Source organism: Choloepus didactylus, chromosome 7 (genome assembly GCF_015220235.1).
Source record: "Choloepus didactylus isolate mChoDid1 chromosome 7, mChoDid1.pri, whole genome shotgun sequence".
In the NCBI taxonomy this organism is placed as follows: domain Eukaryota; kingdom Metazoa; phylum Chordata; class Mammalia; order Pilosa; family Megalonychidae; genus Choloepus; species Choloepus didactylus.
This window is the reverse complement of record NC_051313.1, coordinates 113,661,314-113,677,006: the sequence shown is the minus strand read 5'-3', so window position 1 is coordinate 113,677,006 and position 15,693 is coordinate 113,661,314. Positions and strand designations below refer to the sequence as shown.

The 15,693-nt window shown below is 34.2% G+C and overlaps 1 protein-coding gene across 5 annotated transcripts in view; it reads left to right on the top strand.

Annotated features, from left to right (window-relative positions):
- ZFAND3 (zinc finger AN1-type containing 3) overlaps positions 1–15,693 on the top strand; it is a 448,733-nt gene that overhangs the window by 163,488 nt on the left and 269,552 nt on the right. For all 5 annotated transcript variants that reach the window (XM_037843177.1, XM_037843176.1, XM_037843175.1 and 2 more), the window contains exon 2: positions 3,184–3,224. In XM_037843177.1, coding sequence (XP_037699105.1) covers positions 3,184–3,224 — 41 coding nt within the window. The remainder of the gene's footprint in view (positions 1–3,183; positions 3,225–15,693) is intronic.

Below are 15,693 nucleotides of genomic sequence, written 5' to 3'. Positions count from 1 at the left end.
CCTTGCATATTAGTTTTCTGAGGATGCTATAACAAATTTGATGGCTTGAAAACAACAGAAATTTATTCTCTCACAATTGGAAGGTTAGAATTCTATACAAAATACAGCAGGGCTAGCCTCTCTCTGGGGTCTCTAAGAGATCCATCTTCCAGCTTCTCCTGGTTCTCTGGCATTCCTGGGCTGTGGCTGTGTCACTCTTATTTTCTGTTTCTGTCTTCACATCACTTTCTGTCTGTTCTCTCAAAACTCACTTTGCCTCTTTTATAGGGACACTTATAATGGCACTTAGGGCCTACCTGGATAATCCAGGGTAATTTCCTTATTTCAATTCCTTAATTTAATTAATCTGCAAAGATTCTTTTTCCAAATAAGGTAGCACTTAGCATGTTACAGGTATTAGGACTTGGTATTTTTGGACGGCCATTATTCATCTTGGTTTTAGGAACATGGTAGTCATTGGGGACCTCAATAAGATCAGTTTCACTGGTTAACATAAGAAAATCATGTCTACCTTTCATACTTTCTACAATGCAGAGAATGGTTACCTGCCCAAGACTGTGCAAATTGAGCTCACTTCCTTTCCCTAGGCAATCAGTAGTTGTGTACCTATGGTTAATTTTGAGTTTTACATGCTGGCCATGAGAAAGGAACAAAGTTTTCAGAAGCCTCTGCCAGTTCCTTCAGCTTCCGTATTGTTAACCCACATGATCCACATTAGCATTGTTTGGCAGTGACTTATATTCTATAGCTGAAATCTGGTTTATTTCTCTTACTATCTATTTTGATTAATAATATCAATAACTGAATTATTTCTTTTGAAATCTGTTTGATAACCATGTTGCTGAAAAATTCCTTTTCAGAATGTGGAATGGTTGTCAATTAGATAATCTATAGGTATAGTGGGCATTTCAAATACATATACTATGTGAAGACAGGTCAAGGGATTGCAGAGAAAAAAGCTGATTTGCCATTTTTTTTCTTACCATCTTTATGAAACAAAGATATTAAAACTGGCACGTATAGTACTGAGCTGCCTTCAGTTATTCTCTATGTACTTTCCATGATTTCTGTTGGACAAAACAATGGGGTGCAACAGAGGTGATAAACCAGTTACCTCTTGCTCTCTATGACACTGCATAAACAAGGGATAACAACCATATCAGAAGGGGACCTGCTTCTTGTAAGCAGTGGTTTCTAGTAACAAAGGAGTTCTCCATTTCTCCCTTGAGTTATGACCAAAGTGCTGGGAGACTTGGGTTTTTCTGTGTGTGTGTGTGTGTGTGTGTGTGTGTGTGTGTGTGTGTGTGTGTGTGTATATGTGTATATGTTTTGGAGGGGATGATGGGGATTGTGCTCCCTCCAGATAGAGGGTTTCTTTTTTCAGGGAGCTGACTTGATTACCACAGATAAAAGAATCTTCCCTAATCTTCATTACATCTTTGGTTTTGGGAACATTCTCCCTAACTACCAGAGTGCTGACTCAGGGTTTGTGTATTCCTCTCAGCTTCTGTATTGCTTGGCATAGTGGAAAGACACAGAATTTGGAGTTAATTAAACCAGGTTCGTCCACTCACTAGTTTTTTTACCTTCGGCAAATTACATACCCTCTCGGAGCTTCTGTTTCCTCATTGGTAAATGGGGATGAAAACATCTAGTGTTTATGCCAACCACATAGTAGGCATTTCATGAGCATTAGATGCCACTGTTATACATCTCTTCATCTGTTTATTCATTCATTTTTATCCATTTATTGATACTTAAGCTTCCTGATTACCTGTGGCAAGTTCATTTTAAACATAGAGTCCTGTAGGAAGATCCACTTGTTGATGGGACATCTCTTTAGGGAAAGGGAAATAATGACTCTTCCAATTCTCATCTTGTCACCCTGTAACAATTACTAACCACTAGGTCTTGGATTCTAATACATTGGAAAACAGTGATAGTCATCAGGGAATATTTCCTGAGAGAGGCTTATTTTGTGAGATTTAGTAAGGAGGGCAGAAGAAAGTTTGGCCTATTCCATATGTAACAGCAGCAGTGGACAAAGGCTCAGATACTGGGAGGATAGTTGCTCAGGGTATGAGGCTGTAAATAGGTCAATTTGCCCAACAAGAAGTATTCTAGGAGATTTTTGGAAGAAAGATCTCTAAGAAAGAGTTCACTTGGGAGAGGATCGGGAAGGCAGACAGCAGTGAGATTCACTTAAACAAGTCGTTATTGATTGCCTGCCATGTTGTACCTGGGCTGTTGTGTGGTATCAGGTGCTGTGTTGTGAACAAAAGGTGGCAGAATGGCCTTTGGAGTTATCTCAGACAGACTGGACGCCAGATACTTCCTCTCAGATTACCTAGCAGACCTGGGGCAAGCTGCTCACCTATCAAACGGGGTTGAAAGTGTATGTCCTTAATTTCTAAGGCTGCTTGGAATGATGAGGCTTTTCCTCATCAAAGTATTCATCATTTGTAGCCAATTGTAAGATTTCCTGGTTACAGAAGTGTTGATGTGATTTTTAAAAAAGTGCATCTTAGAAACAAAGCAATGTGGTTTTAGCCATTTCAGGGATTTTGGAGAGATTAATAAGATAATAAATGTTAAGTGTCCATCCAAGTTAGTATTCAGTGAATTGTAGTTGTTATTAACAGATGAAAGGACATGAAAAATGATTTGAAGTCATAAAATGTGAGGAGAAAGAAGAAAAGATAAGTTCAAGTAATGTTATAAAGATGAATGTATATACCAGGAGAAGGTTTTTACCCCATTTAGAGAAAAATTTTTTGTCATTTATAGTAATAACTGTGGTGTGTATTCTCAAGTGAGCAGAGAGAATGTGGTAATCATGTGGGTTAAATTGATTCCTGTGTCATCTTCTGGGCATATTACAATATTTGTAGGTAACTGCTTTGAACTTGTTGCTAAATAAGCTGCTCATCACCATAAAGAAAGTATTAGCTAACACACGGATTAAAAAAAAAAAAGTGTTTTATTTGTTTTTGTTTTATTGGGGGTGGGGGTTACACCTGGCTAGTGACTTGTCATTAGTTCATTAGTTTAGTTTAGTTGCCTGGCCAAGAAAGTCTTTGCCTATATTTCACATATCTTATGTTTTGATTAGAGTGAATACTGAATTTTTAGCTCTTCTTTCTTTCTTTTTTCTTTTTGTTTCTTTTTTTTTTTTTGCCCCAGGTCCAGCAAGACTATGAATCTCTGTTCGAAATGCTTTGCTGGTAAGTGCAGAAAAAGGGTTATTTCTTTTTTTATTTTTATTTTTCCTCTTTTGGTTATCTTTTTAGACTATCAGAATCATTTGGCCCTCCTTTGGGTTTATGCATGGGGTTTCATTTTCTTAGCTTAAGTGTGAAAGCAGTTTTTTCCTCACTAAGGGGATCCATATATTTGCTTGGGATTATTGAAACAGTCTTCAAACCGTGAAATGTAGTCTCGTGTACTTGCACTAAACACACTTTCCTCAATTTCAGTTGTTGGTGTGCTCTGGAATTGTAAAAAACTCTTGTTTTAGTAGAGTAATATATATACATATCTGATCCTGATTTGAATGATTAATGGTGAGTGTTGCTTTTACCAATGAGAATACAAGAGAAAGAATATTTTCATGGTGGAGTCAGGAAGAGAATCATGATGACTTAGCCTTTCTAATCCAATTCCTCATTGGAAATCATGTCAAATCACTTAATTCCTTTGGATCTTAGATTTATCATTTGTAAAATGAAGGATTTTGGCTCCATGTTTGTACTTTCTAGCCCCAAAATGCTGATTGGTTGTCTCCTTAAATTACTCCTTCGTGAAGTGGAAACCTTCAGTTATTTTTAAAACTTTATATGTAGTGATCTTCCTTAAAAAGCTAAGACTTTACCCATTAGGATATTTTTAACTTTCTTTTTTGTTACTTCATTTTAATCTACTGATTATGTTATTTGGGCAAGGAAATAATCAAAGTTTAAGTTGTAGAACTTTACATTTATGCCTGAATTACGGAATGGGTGGGAAGGAATTGAAAGGGTTGGGGAAGCTGGCAATTTGTATCTTTTAAAAATTTGGTATTTGTCAAATGGGTATTTATTTATAATTGTTTTTTTTATTAGAGAAGTTGTAGGTTTACAGAAAAGACATGCATAAAATAAATAAAATACAGTGTTCCATGTATCACCCTATTATTATCACCTAGCATTAGTATGGTATATTTGTTACAATTCCAAATAGATTTTTAAAAGAAAAAAAAAAAAGGATAAATTTGGTTTTGATTCAACTGTTAACACATTTTTGCTATGCTAAAAGAATGAGTTTTGCTTTTTTTACTCTGCATATTTACAGTTATAGATATGAAGAAATGCTTCCTCACTGATGAGAGTTTAACTTTATAATAGAGATAAAAGGGGCTGCGAGACAATATTTATATGTTAGATTGTGTATGTCTTTCTCCATGTAGAGAGCCTCGTTGTTCAATAAAAAATGGCTTTGGAAGAAGGCCAGACATCTTTGAGTAAGGTGGCTCACATCAAATTCTCATAAAGAAGTGTCTCGTTTCTAAATGGATATAAAGTTTTCAGAATTACCAGTGAAGCCAAAGTTCAGCCATGGTCTCTGTGCTTCTTTGGATTTGTTAAAGTTTTACTTTACATGGTTGTAATTATTTATTTTCTCTTTGGCAATCTATGTCCATTTTTTTTTTTTTTAAAGCATTTACTCTTTATACAGCTTTGCCATTTATGCTTTGAAAAATATTAAGGGAATTTTTTGAGTTTATAAAGAAAATACTCTCCTTCTTTCCTTTTAATCTTTACATCTAGATACCTAATTTTCCCTCCAGCGTTGCTAGATACCTAATTTTCCCTCCAGCAATTGTGTAAAATGACTAGTATCACCCATGCTTGCTGAAGCGACATTTTATGTTCTTCTAGTAATAATTTGAAGGAAAAAAGAGCATCATTGAACATTAAAGATCTATTTGTGGATTTTGTCCCCTTATTAAGGTAGAGAGAGTATAGAAAATGCATTATTGCAGAACTGAGATATGCCAGACCACATGAAAGTTACTTTGGCCACAGCTATTGTGATTTTAAATGCTCTTTTAAAGCATATTGCAAAATATTCAATATACAAGAAGGAAAATTACTTTTAGAAGAGTGTGTACTGTTAGGTTAAAGAAATTTTTTAAAAGATTCCCTTTGGAAATAAATCTGTTGTAAACAAGTGAGTTTGTTGTAGCTTATTTAGGTTAAATTGAATAAAATGAGAAGAAGGTTTTTAAAGCCTTGTTGAGATAGTAGGGTACAGAGTTAGTGCTGTGAGTGCTCGTTTAAGGTTAACTTTGTTAGCTGGTTTGCCTCTGATGAAATGTTCTGCTAAATGGAGATCACAAGCTCTTCTAAAGCCACTGTCACTTCAGATATTTTCCTCCTCTTTATAAAAGATTCCTGGTTTTTTTGAGGTCAAAGGAAGGGAATAAGTAGAAAAATTAGTTCATGGCAAGTTACTGGAAAAAACATTGAAATGTTAGTTGCTAGTAAATTATATGCCAAATACAGTGTCCCTCTATATTGTTAGAATAAGAATTGTCTGTTTTGGCCATTTATATGCATGCAGGAATGTGTCCAACCCTGGCTGGATTTGCTATTCCTAAAGGCAGGCTCTAGTTAAACTAAAATCCCTCTCTCTGAAACAGGGTATTTATTATTATTATTTTTAATAACTCTCTTATCATGGAAGACCTCTGATTTGACCTCTTACCTTTAAATGCTAAAATCACTTAGGACTGTTTGAAATTTTCTTTACAAATGTGTAGTATTTAGTCTCCGCCTATGCAAGAATTAATTTTACCGTACTATTTTTTTCTCCATTTCTGTAAGTATGTATTTCCTAATCTTCCCTATTGATCCCCCTTTCACATGCTCTGTTTTTTTTTTTTTTTCTCAAATCAAAATTCTATACATTTGTCTGGAAATTTAGGGGTATTTCTCTCATGACTAAAATTATTCTTTGAGCAGAAACCAGAAACGTGCAGTTTGGGTAAGGATCCCTCTACTGTTGAGTTGATATTTTATTCCTCCCTGTTGAGACTGTTACTTATTTTTGTATTATTACTAGAGAAAGGATTTGCTTAACACATTTTTAGTTTATATGAATTTATGGAAAGAATGCCTAAACTGTTGAAAAGCCTGGCATTTAAAGCACCCTTGTACATATCAATTGAGCATGCACACAGATCTTTCTGATTCCTAAAGTTAGTCTGAGGGTTTCTTTTGGCCTACTTTTAACTTTTTTTTATCTTCTTGATAATATTCTGTTTGTCATAGTATTCTTTTCTTTCATTAACCTTTTTTTTTTTTTTTTTTTTTTAAATGATCGAAATTTATTGTCTCACAGTTCTGGAGGCTACAAGTCTGAATCAGGGTGCCCCCTCTGAAGTCTGTAGGGTTGAAGTAGTGTCATTAACCATTTTTATATTGTTTTGTGTATGACTTTACTAAAAGAGTCAGTAAATACCTGTAGTAGAAAACAACAAAATTTCATGGCATGGTGTTTATAGTTCTGATATGATGAATAAATATTGATAATTGGTTGAAAGTCTGCCTTTGAATGCAGTTTTTCAAACTGGGGTGTTGTGACTCATTAATGGGTAGAGAAATTAATTTAAAGGGTCATAATCAACATTTAAAAAACTGAGTGGAATAGAAAAAATAACTGTGCATTGCAAAAAGTAAGAGTTGGTAATGTTTTTGAAAACTTTGAGTTTTATATATATATAAAATATATACATATATACAAAATATATACATATAGATATGTATATGTATGTATATATACACATATATATAAATAAGGTGTAGTAATTTGTGATGTAAATATTTATTACTGTGGAATGTTAGTTAAAATGTTTGAAAACCACTGCGTTATTGCAGAAGTGTAACTTTGGAAAGTCAGTGAATTACTTGGGATCTCATTTTCTTTGTAAAATAGAGAATATTTCCTTTTTGTTTTAAGGCAAGGGGTAGCTAGGTCTTGACTAATTTAAATTACATGATTTTCTACGTGAAATCATGAACAAAACTGAATTTCCTATTGCTGTGTTAAAAAAAATTTACATGAATGGTCAAGCATAGCATCCACCATGTAGTCTTGCCTCTTACAAAGGTAGAAAGGATAGTGCTTATGGTATTGTTTTCTGTTTAAGTATAAATTCAAGTCATGAATTTGTGAGTTGTTCTTCCTCAGATATTAACTAATGTTTGATGTTTAGAGACAGTAAGTGCCTAATTAGCAAAGACCTCCTGTACTACCATATTGAAGCCCAGTTGTCATTAGAGCATGCTCTTCACAAAATAGTTTTGCTACCCTCCTAAATAAGAAGTGTGGATGACAGACAGAAACTTCAAATAGGATGTTTGCAAGTGGGAAAGGCAAAATAAATTTTTAAAGAATTGACTAAGGTAAACTCCAGCATTGTGGCATCATCTTCCACAAATGATGTTGTGACTGAGAAGCTGCTTTAATCCATTGACCACTTTTATACTTGATAAGAGTATAAAAGTGTGCAGCTTTGTCCCAAGTGGTGAAATAGTCTCTGAGTAGTAATGATAGCTTATGCTTATCAGAAGATAAACCTAGTATTGCTCAGAGTACAAAGAACTAGTTGGTCCTTTGGACTACCTGTATGTACTTAATTTTTAACAGTAATGTCTTTTTAAAAAAATGTGATAATAATATATCCACCATTTATAGACTTAGACAAAAATACTTCTTTGAGAAACCTAAGTATGCAATTTCATGATTTGAGCATATTGTTCCATTTAAGAAGACTTTTAAGAAATTTGATATTCCACAAGTCACATAAAATTGGACACATGGGGAGAGATGATTATTTACAGTACATGAAGCCTCCCCCCCTTACAGAATAGTTCCTTTAAAACAGAATACTTTTAATTTGTTGCTGTGTTGATTTCAGAAAGAGACAAGGCTAGAAAAACTAAAGTGTAAAGGGGTCTCTTGTCAGTTGAAGATTAATTAAAAATTCAAGTAAAACCTCTCAAGTTATAAGCTAATGGTAAAGTTAATTCTATTTCCTGAAATTAGTTTTAATGTAACTTTCAAATACAGTTAAATGTATTTAAATTCATATATAAATTCAAATATATAAATAATCAATTATATAACTATCAATATATATTTTTCTCAGTGGGAAGAATGTTAGGCAAGCTTATCTTTGTTTCATAATTAGTGTGCCCTGTAATTGACGAAGAGTATTGCTGTCAATAAAGAAAATAATATGTCATATAAAAGCATATCCTAGTATGACTCTAGAGCCAGCCATGTGTTTATTTTTGTAGAAGTCTGTTTTCGGGTATCTGTTGAAATGATCAGTTTTAGATACTGGGCTCTGATATTTCACTTTGGAGAAAATATTAGGTTATAATTAATATGTCTGTGCTACTAGCCCTTGTCAGCTGGGCAAAAACTATTAATTCTATATAGTAATTTCATTTTTGCTTTTATTATTGCATATTACTGTGCAATTATTGTTTTACATTCAAAATGGACTTTAGGGAAGGCTTAAGGATTAAGATAGACAGTATTAGAGTTCCATTTTCCCCATAGCTGCGTGTATAATTTGTAGCCCGATCTGAAAATTGCCAAGTTTGTTTATTTGCTGTCAAATTTTCTGTCTAAATCTTAAGTGATTATGAACTAACAGTCCATAATTTATACTCTTTAACATACCATTAGTTTGTTTGGGATCTTTTTTCTACTTTAAATATAAGGACATGTATTAAATGCTGACTGAGAAAAGGCTATAGAGCAGTATGTGTAATATCAAATTTTAAATTAGATTAAACATAATTTATATGTATACAGTTGCACGGGAGAAAGCTGGAAGAAGAAACATGGAAAACCTAATTTTGGCAGTCCCCTGTTAGGGGTGTTATGGGGGCATTTTAATTAATTTTAGTTTTATCTGTGTTTTCAGATTTATGTATTATTAGTGTAATTGTAAAAATTACAAATTTTTAAAAAGTAAAGTGCATTTTATTTATGTTTGGAAGACTCCAATAGTGATTAGTTTCTTTCTGGAATGAGCAAAGTAAAGCTGGCTATAGCTTGCAGCATAAATATTGACATCCAAAGTAAGTGCTTCAGTAATGCCAAGCATAGGGTAAAATGGTAGGCAAACCAAAATGCCAGCACTTTTCTTTTAAGTAACTTGAGTTTCTAGGTAATTTCTAGAACAGGGTAAAAAATTCCCATTTTATAGCGAGTAAAATAAAACTGTTTTTTCATGAACCTGCAACTCTTACAGTTATACTCTCATCTCTTTTCTGCTTCCATTCCCTCTTAGAATGTTAGAGTAGAAGTGGCCTGATACCAGTCACTTTTGAAAGGAAAGATTTGTATGTTATAGCTGAAAATGAGGATCTGCAGTAGGAGAAACAGTGAATCTGAAAAATGTAAAACTTTTATGTATGTTTCATTTTGGGCACCCTGTACCCATCAGTACAATAGTGTAAAACAAAATACTCATGCCAATAAGTCATTTTAGCATGGTGAGGTTTTGGTAGGCTAGTAGAATTTGTAAGCTTGTCAGACTTTCATTTTTCAAATCACCTTTTCCCAAATGAAAGGCAGCTGATGCTCTTATAAGGATGTGTCTGAATAGGGTAAATTCCTGCCTTTGTAGTGCTGTTGACTTTAACTTGTTTACTGTTGTATATTCTTTGATTTCTTTAAAGCTAAAAACCCAAGAAAGATTTCTCAAGTATAATACACACATTGGCCATGTATTTGTTAAGAAGGGTACAGTTCAGTTCATTGGACTCTCTCTTTAGCCATCTTGTGTCTGTTGGAGGATATCTGAAATTCAGAATATTACAAAGAGTAATATCAAAAACATCTACATGCCCACACAGAAGTAAAAATGTTAATGTTTGCCCTCCCCTTCCTCTTTTTTTGCTTTATAAAATTAAAAAGGGAATTAGAATCTCACAGGTTGAGTTCTCTTTTACCCCAGTCATCCTCTTCCTGCTTCAGAGACAACCGTTAACCTACTTATCCATGTATTTATCCTTTTTATTATGAACGGATGTGTAATAGTGTCTCTTTGTACTCCTCACAGTCTCAGTTTGGTTGATAAATTATATGGCCATCCTCATTATAATATATTCCAGTTTATCCATTTCGCTGTTGATGGACCTGTATATTGTTTCAATGACTTTTTTTAATACCACAACTGCTTGTGTGCACACTCCCTCTCTCGCTCTCTTGCGCTGTCTCTCTCTCTCCCTCTCTCCCCCACTGTTTTTGTGTTAGAAACCCTATTCTTTGTGATGTAGCCTGCTTGCTTTCAAATGAAATCAAGACCAGGACAGCAGATTCTTAACTGATTAGCAGTGCTGGACTCTGGCAGCCTCTTCTGACCTATTAATTTATAGCAGTTTGCTTTCTTACTAATAAGCATCCTTAAATAGTGTGGTTAATTATTATGCTAGTCAAGATAAATGGAACAACATGTTGAAGATGATGTTGTTATGGAAATTGTGAAAAATAATTCCTGCATTTTTAATGTGAAACAAAATGCTCAAGTGCTGTAAGTAGCAAAAACGCATCTTCTTTTAGGCTTTTAGTAGAAAATTGCCACCATGTGTCAGAGTATTATAAGTGATGTGGAAGAAATTTAATATTCAGTAAGTCCTTTAAATAGTTTGGCTCTATCACTTGGCTTTATTTCTGCCCACATGTTGATCTAAAGCTGTGGTCTCCTGAGGGTACATAAGATCATACATTGGGGCATGGACAGAAAATGTTAGAATTTCTACTTATTTTTCTTTTTATCATCCTTTAAACATTTTTGTTAATTTTTATAATGTACCTAATCTTATTGGTATATATAGCTACATTTAAAACAAATAAAAAGAGGCTAACAAAGCTGTTGGATTTGTATACCTTCACCTTCCTAAACATGAATAGTTCAAAATTTAGTAACAGTAGCAGCCATTGGTTAAACACCCAAGAATTTAAGAGAAGTTTTGTTCACACATGCCTCAAATGATCATGAAGGAAATAATAGACTGGAAATGAAAAACTTATAAATTTATTTAATCACATGAGGAAATTTTACAGAACTGTATTTTATGGAGGTAAACAAATGCCTTTACCCTCTTTTCCCCCCAAAATCAATGCTGCTCTTTAGTAATGGCTAGTCTTTGTAAGTGAAAGAGTAAAGCCATCCCTTTTGTTCCCAAATGAGTGTAGTCTCACTCAGAGGTGCCATGTTTTATTTAAAACATGCTCTTTTTCACTAACCACTTTGTTCTAATTGGCAAGGCAAAGCCAGGTCCCTAAAGCACAAAGCTTGCTACATTCAGTTTGGATTACAAAACACACAATGAAACAAACTGCATTGAAATGTACAAATTAATGGCTCAGGAGTTTGGGATAGGGAGGTGGAATTAGATTGTAATATGGAACAAAATCCACAGGGAGGCTAGGGAACAAATCACTAGTGTCTCTATAACTGTGCAAGGTTTCCAAATGAGCAAATACAGCCCAAGGCAGAGGACAGGCTTTTCTATAACTCAACCAGATTGCTAAATATGGATACAACAAAACAGAAGACTTTCTTCAACACTATTATGCACACATGTATGAAAGAATGGGAGTACCAACAAGCAGGTTTAACAAATGAAACCCATAGGTTGCACTGTCTAAATACGTAATTCATCTTTGCCTTCACACTAACAATGCAAAAACAGCCCTGCAATTAAATCACACTTCCAAGCATTTTTTTTTAAAAAACCTTTTGCGAAGCTAAACACAGGAGACTAAATTAGAAATGGTGCTTAAATATGCAATGCAGAGACCAAGGTTAATGAGCTAAAAGTTATGTGAACAAGAACAAAAAAAGATGTTAAGAAATGAAGAGCTCACCACCAAAGTAGAAAATGCATTAGACCAAAACACGCCCACCACCACATACACACACCTTTCCCCAAATTACTCTGTGTGGCTTCCAGCACTATTCGTCAGATTTTCCCTCAAGATCTAAAGACCAACTGCAATTGAACTAAAAGAAGAAAGAACAAGAAAAGTGTATACACCTAACCTACCCATGAATGCAAAGTAGCACTACTGCTACATCCTCACAGGGCAGTTCAGTCCCATCTAAGTGTCTCTTCACTCCTAGTAACACTGAATAATGGGAGAATAACAGTCTAAACACCTAAGAGCAAATCTCAGTTCTTCACTTTAAAATTTATTTACTCCTGAGAAATTAATCCATTTGAGTCTTAATTTCCTTGTCTGTAAAGTGGAGAATATAAAATCACCAACCTCAGGAAGTTGTTGTGAGGAACAAATGTAAATCAATATCTCCAAAAGTCTGAAAATTGTTATGAGGAAGAATGTAAGGTTTTGCCATCTTGTGTGGATATTATTTTATTTTCAGATGATAAACTTTGGAGCCATCAATGACTTAAGACTAGTTGGAAGTTCAGCTTCACTTTCATCAAGCATTTAAATACAGATGTTTTCCAGTAGATCTTTTTAGGATAACAATTTACTAATTTGCTCTGTAGGGAGATCCTGACATGTTGGCACAAGGAAGCAGGAAGTTGCTTGTGTTTTTTCTGTTTTCCACAGGACTTAGTTTGAAGAAAAAAATAGTTCTCTGTCAAAAGCCTTGAAATAAAGACATCAAGAGGAAAGTTAACACATATAAAGATTTGGTAGTGGGTTTAGTCCACATTTTAGCATTTATTAACCTGTGAGAACAATAGAGAATAAGGGGAATATTTTTCTCTGTAATAGTTCAATAAAAAATTGTGTAAGGATACCCTATTGAAAAAAATATTTCTTGAAAAACGAGCTCTGGTTTAGAGGATGCTGGGTTAATTGAACTAAATTATACTAAACATAAACATTTCCAATGCTGTGCTATGAAAGTCTTGGAAGCCCTATTGATGGTTTGAAGAAATAGTCATTATAATATTATTATTAAATGCCCCATATTCCTTTTCTGAATACCCAAGTTGATAGTACTTCAAGTTCAATAGGGAATATGTGTTGTTTTTTCTAGAGGTAGAGATGGGGAGTGGGGGGTGTTAGATCACCTCATGCTTCATCTGGTGGTATGTAAACTGAAGAACATATAGTTCAGACTTGCAGTACAAGTTGTGTGTGTGTGTGTGTGTGTGTGTGTGTGTGTGTGTGTGTTTTAAAGCAGTTTTCTGCATTAAGGTAATTAAGGCTTAAATCTGCTGCTGTCTTCTCCTTAACATCGTTCTAACCTGTTACTTGAGTTAATTGACCAGGACATATAATTTTGTTTGAAAATATTCAATATCTTCAGGAATCACTGAATTTGCCACCATTGTATAAAATGGCAGTGGTGTTTTCTTTAACTCTTATGGTTTAGGATCTAGTAGTTGTTAATCTTCATGCTTGAAGCACAAATTGTCGGAAACAACTTTTAACACAGGTTCTAGGCTTCTACTGACAACTGAAAACTGGATTGTTCATTTCTCCTATGCCCGTACAATTACTCAGTGCGTTTTTTTTTTTGTTGTTACTTTTTAGGAAGTCTAGAAATGTTTTGAGTCTCATTTTCAGGTGATACTTTTAGGAAGTGGAGATCATAGAATATTGAACTAGAAGGATTCTTAGAGCTCTCCTGTTCAAACACACTAGTGCATATTCCAAATGTCTACTGAATTCACGAGTTTCAAAGTACATTGAGGTGATGGGGGTAAATTGGTTTGTCTTTATTCACTTTTTATTAGTTTATTTCAACCTCAGTTTCCTTTTTCCTTGCTCTATGACTGTGCTATGATAGTAATCTTGAAGACTAGAAAGAAATCTATTACAGTGACAGCAACACTTATTTGCGGTTACTGCTTTAGGGGGTTATATGCTCTTTTCTGCTTATTGTTAATTCATTTGCTGATTGTTTTACAAAGTTATTTAATAAACATTATTCAGTAGAGTTGGTACATTTGTCAACTGTATGTATGTATCCTATAAAATATATTGATTACAGTTTTTTTTAACTTAAAATTTTTTCTGAGCTAGAAGCTGCTTGCATTTTATATGGGATTTTATTCCTTATAACAGTTAAACCAAAGAAGCACCAAAATGTCCTAAAAATGTTCTATATCATTAGTTCCTTAATGTAATTCCCCTGGATTTGAAAAAAGTCTTTATTATGACATTTTTTCAAGTCAAGATAAAATGGTTCATGTCTTAAAGCTACATACTCTCTGAAAGTGGATATTTTCTTTGATGGTATCACTCTGTCATGTAGCCTGGGTTTCTAAAAGATCACAAACCAGACTAAATTCTTTTCTCAAGTTTCTTAAAACACCAAACACCCTATTGGAGGAGAACCCTAAAAAAAAAAAAAACAAAAAACAAAAAAACATTGTATGCTTCCCTCAGGACAAAATTGGTCTTCATTTAGGAAAATTAAAAGTAATAAATCCATTTCTCTTCTCTTTGGCTATGGCTGTAGTACATTTTGACCTGCAGTGGATGATGCCACTTAAAGCTTGCAGTGAAGATTCTTAGGTAGCAGTTTAAGAACTTACGTAATGACAATGCTGGCTACTCAAGTCCCCCCTCCCCCCCCCCCCAATATTTGGTATCTAGGAAAAAAGCAAGTAGATGCAGGTAATTCTGAACAATGAGACATTTTGCATTGGAAGATTATTGAAATAGTCTTATTTGAGTTATCAGTGGTAATCACTTATTTTTGGACGCACCAAACAGTAATATAGCATATAACCTTTATAAAACATGGATGTCTTGCATAAACTCTTTATATACATATTGTCATTTAAAATACCTGACTTTGTTTTCAGCTGACTTTTTTTTTTTTTGGCATTAATATTCTGAGCCTGTGAAAAGCACAGTTCTTTCTTAAGAGTTTGTCAGACACCTGGATACCTGAGGCATTGCTGGTTACCAGTCTTCTTAAAATTCTGGGGGTGACTCCAGTTGCTTAGGAGATGCTTTATAAATCAAAATTTGCAGAACAAACTCCATACTAAAATCAGAGAGCTGTTATTGGTATCTCAAAGGGCTGGTGCACTTTGTGTTTAGAGGCCCCATTTTAAGGCTTTTTGGGACCCCTTTGTGCATTTTAAGTGGAAATAAATGCAGGATTTCAGGGTGGCGATTCAGAGTGAGAGAATGGTAGGGAACTTAGATGCATACAACAAGCCTTCTATTTATTTATTTATTTCTATTTTTTAACTGCAACCAAGGGAACCTTTTCAAAATATATTGTAAAGGTCAGGTTTCATTTATTTCCTACTTGAGTTCTGTATGGCTCAATGGAGGCTATTTTGCTTTTGATTTATAAGATATTTACCATGACTTAGTATTTGGTGAATATTCAACTTTGTTAGTTAGCATTTTTGTCCTTTGTGTAGCCCCTCCTTTAAAACAGAAAATAAAGACCCAGTCTACATTTACAGAAGCCCTCCCTTATAGATCTTTGCTGCACAACATAAAAGAGCACCAACCTTAGAAGAGAAGTAATTGTTTGGATTTTTCAAAACAAAACAAAACAAAAACAAAAGTAGGGTATTTTCCTTCCTTTGTGCACTTTTATAGTGCCAAGGTACCTTTGCTCAGTAGTTTAAAATTGTGACCTATTCTTTTTATTCATTTGTGCCCAGATCATGGTTG